Source organism: Chiloscyllium punctatum, unplaced genomic scaffold (assembly GCF_047496795.1).
Source record: "Chiloscyllium punctatum isolate Juve2018m unplaced genomic scaffold, sChiPun1.3 scaffold_218, whole genome shotgun sequence".
NCBI classification, from domain to species: domain Eukaryota; kingdom Metazoa; phylum Chordata; class Chondrichthyes; order Orectolobiformes; family Hemiscylliidae; genus Chiloscyllium; species Chiloscyllium punctatum.
Window position 1 is genome coordinate 156,102 of NW_027309952.1, and position 8,899 is coordinate 165,000.

The window sequence follows — 8,899 nt, forward strand, 5'->3', positions numbered from 1 at the left end:
TAGGGGGGTAACAGAGATAGGGAGGGGCTGTAGGGGGTTACAGAGATAGGGAGGGGGTGTAGGGGGGTTACAGACATAGGGAGGGGCTGTAGGGGGGTTACAGAGATAGGGAGGGAGGGGAGGGGGTTACAGAGGTAGGGAGGGGGTGTAGGGGGGTTACAGAGATAGGGAGGGGCTGTAGGGGGTTACAGAGATAGGGAGGGGGTGTAGGGGGGTTACAGAGATAGGGAGGGGCTGTAGGGGGGGTTACAGAGATAGGGAGGGGGTTACAGAGATAGGGAGGGGGTGTAGGGGGTTACAGAGATTGGGAGGGGGGTGTAGGGGGGTTACAGAGATAGGGAGGGGGTGTAGGGGGTTACAGAGACAGGGAGGGGGTGTAGGGGGTGACAGAGACAGGGAGGGGGTATAGGGGGGTTACAGAGATAGGGAGGGGGTGTAGGGGGGTTACAGAGATAGGGAGGGGGGTGAAGGGGGGTTACAGAGATAGGGAGAGGGTGTAGGGGGGTTACAGAGACAGGGAGGAGGTATAGGGGGGGTTACAGAGATAGGGAGGGGGTGTAGGGGGGTTACAGAGATAGGGAGGGGGGTGAAGGGGGGTTACAGAGATAGGGAGAGGGTGTAGGGGGGTTACAGAGATAGGGAGGGGGGTGTAGGGGGGGTTACAGAGATAGGGAGGGGGGTGTAGGGGGTTACAGAGATAGGGAGGGGGTGTAGGGGGTTACAGAGATAGGGAGGGGGTGTAGGGGGGTTACAGAGATAGGGAGGGGGGTGAAGGGGGGTTACAGAGATAGGGAGGGGGTGTAGGGGGTTACAGAGATAGGGAGGGGGTGGAGGGGGTTACAGAGATAGGGAGAGGTTCAGGGGGCTTACAGAGATAGGGAGGGGGGTGTAGGGGGGTTACAGAGATAGGGAGAGGGTGTAGGGGGGTTACAGAGATAGGGAGGGGGGTGTTGGGGGGTTACAGAGATAGGGAGAGGGTGTAGGGGGGTTACAGAGATAGGGAGGGGGGTGTAGGGGGGTTACAGAGATAGGGAGGGGGTGTAGGGGGTTACAGAGATAGGGAGGGGGTGTAGGGGGTTACAGAGATAGGGAGGGGGTGGAGGGGGGTTACAGAGATAAGGAGGGGGTGTAGGGGGGTTACAGAGATAGGGGGAGGTGCAGGGGGGTGTTACAGAGATAGGGAGGGGGTGTAGGGGGGTTACAGAGACAGGGAGGGGGTATGGTGGGGTTACAGAGATAGGGAGGGGGTGTAGGGGGGTTAGAGATATAGGGAGGGGGTGTAGGGGGGTTACAGAGATAGGGAGGGGGTGTGGGGGGGGTTACAGAGACAGGCAGGGGGTATGTGGGTTACAGAGACAGGGAGAGGGTGTGGGGCTGGAGGGGGTTACAGAGATAGGGAGGTGGTGTAGGGACTGGAGGGGGTTACACAGATAGGGAGGAGGTGTGCGGCTGGATTGGTTACAGAGATAGGGTGGGGGTGTAGGGGCTTGAAAAGGTTGCAGAGATAGATAGTGGATGTAGGGGGTTACAGATATAGGGAGGGTGTGTCGGCTGGAGGGGGTTACACAGATAGGGAGGAGGTGTGGGGCTGGAGGGGCTTACAGAGATAGGGTGGGGGTTTAGGGGGTTACAGAGACAGGGAGGGGGTGTAGGGGGGTTACAGAGACAGGGAGGGGGTGTAGGGGGTTACAGAGACAGGGAGGGGGTGTGGGGCTGGAGGGGGTTACAGAGATCGGGAGGGCTGTTGGGGCTGGATGAGGTGACAGAGATCGGTTTGGGGTTTAGGGGGCTGGCCAAGATTATGGAGATCGAGAGGGGTGTGCAGGAGTTCCCAGAATAAGCGAATGGTGCTGATCACGAGGTGGTGACACAGTTGTCCAGGTCTGGATTTGAAGACAATAATGGGGTGTGTACAGCAGGAGGCCGTATTGCACAGCGTGCCATTGGGTGTTCCCAATCCTACATGGTGGTGTGTGAACCAGACTCAGGATTTGACACTCAGGGTTGGATGGGGGAACAGAGATCAGAGAGACTACAGTGGTTCACGATGAGCTGAACACCATGGAAGATGGGAATGGTGAGGTTCGTCAGGAGAGGAATGTGAGAATTGAGTCTGAGACAGACAGCTCTCTCCCACCCAGATACAGTGACATGGCTCTGAGGGGATCTTTCCTCCTTACCTCCAGGCTTGAAGCTCATGACACATCTCCTCCCACATCCAGTCTCACAACACTTTTGCCAGATATCACAGTCGTCATCAGTGGAACATTGAGATCCCAATTTCATCTGACAAATGGGCTGGAGACGAGATTCTGCTGGACATTCAAAGGCCTCCTCTGTGGGGAAAGCATAACTCTGAGCTCAAACTAAACTGCTGCTGGACAGGGTTAACAGTTCACAACATCAAGGACGAGGAACACAAGGAGACCATTCAGATCACCTGGACTGCCCCAATCGCTCAATAAGATCATTGCTGATCCACTACAAGGACTGTACTTTCTTCTCATCTCCCCGCACATCCACATTCTTTTTACATCTCACGCTCTTACAAACCACTTTGCTCTCCACCACACACAGTGAAGACTCTCCACTCGATCACAAATACAGGCACGCTCTCAACTCTCCCTCAAATACAGGGACGCTCTCTCCCCACTCACACAGGGACCACTCTCCTCTCTCACACACAGGGACCACTCTCCTCTCACACACACAGGGACCACTCTCCTCTCACACACACACAGGGACCACTCTCCTCTCTCACACACACAGGGACCACTCTCCTCTCTCACACACAGGGACCACTCTCCTCTCACACACACAGGGACCACTCTCCTCTCACACACACAGGGACCACTCTCCTCACACACACACACAGGGACCACTCTCCTCTCACACACACAGGGACCACTCTCCTCTCACACACACACAGGGACCACTCTCCTCTCACACACAGGGACCACTCTCCTCTCACACACACACAGGGACCACTCTCCTCTCACACACACACAGGGACCACTCTCCTCTCTCACACACAGGGACCACTCTCCTCTCACACACACACAGGGACCACGCTCCTCTCACACACACAGGGACCACTCTCCTCTCACACACACACACAGGGACCACTCTCACACACACAGGGACCACTCTCCTCTCTCACACACACAGGGACCACTCTCCTCTCTCACACACAGGGACCACTCTCCTCTCACACACACAGGGACCACTCTCCTCTCACACACACAGGGACCACTCTCCTCACACACACACGGGGACCACTCTCCTCTCACACACACAGGGACCACTCTCCTCTCACACACACACAGGGACCACTCTCCTCTCTCACACACAGGGACCACTCTCCTCTCACACACACAGGGACCACTCTCCTCTCACACACACGGGGACCACTCTCCTCTCACACACACAGGGACCACTCTCCTCTCTCACACACAGGGACCACTCTCCTCTCACACACACACAGGGACCACTCTCCTCTCACACACACAGGGACCACTCTCCTCTCACACACACAGGGACCACTCTCCTCTCACACACACAGGGACCACTCTCCTCTCTCACACACACAGGGACCACTCTCCTCTCACACACACACAGGGACCACTCTCCTCACACACACACAGGGACCACTCTCCTCACACACACACAGGGACCACTCTCCTGTCACACACACACAGGGACCACTCTCCTCTCACACAGAGAGGGACCACTCTCCTCTCACACACACAGGGACCACTCTCCTCTCACACACACACAGGGACCACTCTCCTCTCACACACACAGGGACCACTCTCCTCTCACACACACAGGGACCACTCTCCTCACACACACAGGGACCACTCTCCTCTCACACACACAGGGACCACTCTCCTCTCACACACAGGGACCACTCTCCTCTCACACACACACAGGGACCACTCTCCTCTCACACACACAGGGACCACTCTCCTCACACACACAGGGACCACTCTCCTCTCACACAGAGAGGGACCACTCTCCTCTCACACACACAGGGACCACTCTCCTCTCACACACACACAGGGACCACTCTCCTCTCACACACACAGGGACCACTCTCCTCTCACACACACAGGGACCACTCTCCTCTCACACACACACAGGGACCACTCTCCTCTCACACACACAGGGACCACTCTCCTCTCACACACAGGGACCACTCTCCTCTCACACACACACAGGGACCACTCTCCTCTCACACACACAGGGACCACTCTCCTCTCACACACACACAGGGACCACTCTCCTCTCTCACACACACAGGGACCACTCTCCTCTCTCACACACAGGGACCACTCTCCTCTCACACACACAGGGACCACTCTCCTCTCACACACACAGGGACCACTCTCCTCACACACACACACAGGGACCACTCTCCTCTCACACACACAGGGACCACTCTCCTCTCACACACACACAGGGACCACTCTCCTCTCACACACAGGGACCACTCTCCTCTCACACACACACAGGGACCACTCTCCTCTCACACACACACAGGGACCACTCTCCTCTCTCACACACAGGGACCACTCTCCTCTCACACACACACAGGGACCACGCTCCTCTCACACACACAGGGACCACTCTCCTCTCACACACACACACAGGGACCACTCTCACACACACAGGGACCACTCTCCTCTCTCACACACACAGGGACCACTCTCCTCTCTCACACACAGGGACCACTCTCCTCTCACACACACAGGGACCACTCTCCTCTCACACACACAGGGACCACTCTCCTCACACACACACGGGGACCACTCTCCTCTCACACACACAGGGACCACTCTCCTCTCACACACACACAGGGACCACTCTCCTCTCTCACACACAGGGACCACTCTCCTCTCACACACACAGGGACCACTCTCCTCTCACACACACGGGGACCACTCTCCTCTCACACACACAGGGACCACTCTCCTCTCTCACACACAGGGACCACTCTCCTCTCACACACACACAGGGACCACTCTCCTCTCACACACACAGGGACCACTCTCCTCTCACACACACAGGGACCACTCTCCTCTCACACACACAGGGACCACTCTCCTCTCACACACACAGGGACCACTCTCCTCTCACACACACAGGGACCACTCTCCTCTCTCACACACACAGGGACCACTCTCCTCTCACACACACACAGGGACCACTCTCCTCACACACACACAGGGACCACTCTCCTCACACACACACAGGGACCACTCTCCTCACACACACACAGGGACCACTCTCCTGTCACACACACACAGGGACCACTCTCCTCTCACACAGAGAGGGACCACTCTCCTCTCACACACACAGGGACCACTCTCCTCTCACACACACACAGGGACCACTCTCCTCTCACACACACAGGGACCACTCTCCTCACACACACAGGGACCACTCTCCGCTCACACACACAGGGACCACTCTCCTCTCACACACACAGGGACCACTCTCCTCTCACACACACAGGGACCACTCTCCTCTCACACAGAGAGGGACCACTCTCCTCTCACACACACAGGGACCACTCTCCTCTCACACACACACAGGGACCACTCTCCTCTCACACACACAGGGACCACTCTCCTCTCACACACACAGGGACCACTCTCCTCTCACACACACACAGGGACCACTCTCCTCTCACACACACAGGGACCACTCTCCTCTCACACACAGGGACCACTCTCCTCTCACACACACACAGGGACCACTCTCCTCTCACACACACAGGGACCACTCTCCTCTCACACACACAGGGACCACTCTCCTCTCTCACACACACAGGGACCACTCTCCTCTCACACACACAGGGACTACTCTCCTCTCACACACACAGGGACCACTCTCCTCTCACACACACACAGGGACCACTGTCCTCACACACACACACAGGGACCACTCCCCTCTCACACACACAGGGACCACTCTCCTCTCACACACACAGGGACCACTCTCCTCTCACACACACACAGGGACCACTCTCCTCTCTCTCACACACACAGGGACCACTCTCCGCTCACACACACACACAGGGACCACTCTCCTCTCACACACACAGGGACCACTCTCCTCTCTCACACACACAGGGACCACTCTCCTCTCACACACAGGGACCACTCTCCTCTCACACACAGGGACCACTCTCCTCTCACACACACAGGGACCACTCTCCTCTCACACACACACAGGGACCACTCTCCTCTCACACACACAGGGACCACTCTCCTCTCACACACACACAGGGACCACTCTCCTCACACACACACACAGGGACCCCTCTCCTCTCACACACACAGGGACCACTCTCCTCTCACACACACAGGGACCACTCTCCTCTCACACACACAGGGACCACTCTCCTCTCACACACACAGGGACCACTCTCCTCTCACACACACAGGGACCACTCTCCTCTCACACACACATAGGGACCACTCTCCTCTCACACACACAGGGACCACTCTCCTCTCACACACACAGGGACCACTCTCCTCTCACACACACACACAGGGACCACTCTCCTCTCACACACAGGGACCACTCCCCTCTCACACACACAGGGACCACTCTCCTCTCACACACACAGGGACCACTCTCCTCTCACACACACACAGGGACCACTCTCCTCTCACACACACACAGGGACCACTCTCCTCTCACACACACAGGGACCACTCTCCTCTCACACACACAGGGACCACTCTCCTCACACACACAGGGACCACTCTCCTCTCACACACACAGGGACCACTCTCCTCTCTCACACACAGGGAACACTCTCCTCTCTCACACACAGGGACCACTCTCCTCTCACACACACAGGGACCACTCTCCTCTCACACACACAGGGACCACTCTCCTCTCTCACACACAGGGAACACTCTCCTCTCTCACACACAGGGACCACTCTCCTCTCACACACACAGGGACCACTCTCCTCTCACACACACAGGGACCACTCTCCTCTCACACACAGGGACCACTCTCCTCTCTCACACACACACAGGAACCACTCTCCTCTCACACACACAGGGACCACTCTCCTCTCACACACACAGGGACCAGTCTCCTCTCACATACACACAGGGACCACTCTCCTCTCTCACACACACACAGGGACCACTCTCCCCTCTCACACACACAGGGACCACTCTCCTCTCACACAAACACAGGGACCACTCTCCTCTCACACACACAGGGACCACTCTCCTCTCTCACACACACACAGGGACCACTCTCCTCTCACACACACAGGGACCACTCTCCTCTCACACACACACAGGGACCACTCTCCTCTCACACACACAGGGACCACTCTCCTCTCACACACACACAGGGACCACTCTCCTCACACACACACACACAGGGACCACCCTCCTCTCACACACACAGGGACCACTCTCCTCTCACAGACACAGGGACCACTCTCCTCTCACACACACAGGGACCACTCTCCTCTCACACACACAGGGACCACTCTCCTCTCACACACACAGGGACCACTATCCTCTCACACACACAGGGACCACTCTCCTCACACACACACACACAGGGAACACCCTCCTCTCACACACACAGGGACCACTCTCCTCTCACACACACAGGGACCACTCTCCTCTCACACACACACAGGGACCACTCTCCTCTCACACACACAGGGACCACTCTCCTCTCACACACACACAGGGACCACTCTCCTCTCACACACACACACAGGGACCACTCTCCTCTCTCACACACAGGGACCACTCTCCTCTCACACACACAGGGACCACCCTCCTCTCACACACACAGGGACCACTCTCCTCTCACAGACACAGGGACCACTCTCCTCTCACACACACAGGGACCACTCTCCTCTCACACACACAGGGACCACTCTCCTCTCACACACACAGGGACCACTCTCCTCACACACACACACACAGGGACCACCCTCCTCTCACACACACAGGGACCACTCTCCTCTCACACACACAGGGACCACTCTCCTCTCACACACACACAGGGACCACTCTCCTCTCACACACACAGGGACCACTCTCCTCTCACACACACACAGGGACCACTCTCCTCTCACACACACACACAGGGACCACTCTCCTCTCTCACACACAGGGACCACTCTCCTCTCACACACACACAGGAACCACTCTCCTCTCACACACACAGGGACCACTCTCCTCACACACACACAGGGACCACTCTCCTCTCACACACACAGGGACCACTCTCCTCTCACACACACAGGGACCACTCTCCTCTCTCACACACACACAGGGACCACTCTCCTCTCTCACACACAGGGACCACTCTCCTCTCACACACACAGGGACCACTCTCCTCTCACACACATAGGGACCACTCTCCTCACACACACACAGGGACCACTCTCCTCTCACACACACAGGGACCACTCTCCTCTCTCACATACACACAAGGACCACCCTCCTCTCCCTCACACACAGGGAGCTAACCCCTCTCCTTCACAGAACTACACCTCTCTTGTACACTCTCCTTTCTGTGAGATGAGTTCTCCCTCTCTCACCTCGCCTCTTGACCCCATAGATGCAGCGTTTGCCGCAGTCACCGACGTTACAGCACTGCTTCCACCTTGCGCAGTCCTCGTCTCCCTCACACTCCTCGGCATCGTCCCGGTCACAGATATCTCGCGTCTTTAATGGTTTGGGACACTCTGCTTCTCGCTTTCCTGTTTTCGGGTCAAATCAGAATTCAGTGAAAGGCCGGATGGAAATTCAGCACTGCCCTGGTTATATGGAGTATGGGATGATCCAGGGAAAAACAAGGGGAAGCCTGGAGACAAAGGGGTAGATTGGGGATGGCAGTG

General features: G+C 57.0%; 1 protein-coding gene across 1 annotated transcript in view; it reads right to left on the reverse strand.

Moving 5' to 3' along the window:
* LOC140472017 (uncharacterized) overlaps positions 1–8,899 on the reverse strand; it is a 153,146-nt gene that overhangs the window by 143,615 nt on the left and 632 nt on the right. Inside the window, exons 2-3 of the mRNA XM_072567457.1 lie at positions 8,600–8,761; positions 2,181–2,336 (exon numbers count right to left, since the gene is read on the reverse strand). Of these exons, the coding sequence (XP_072423558.1) occupies positions 2,181–2,336; positions 8,600–8,761 (318 nt within the window). The remainder of the gene's footprint in view (positions 1–2,180; positions 2,337–8,599; positions 8,762–8,899) is intronic.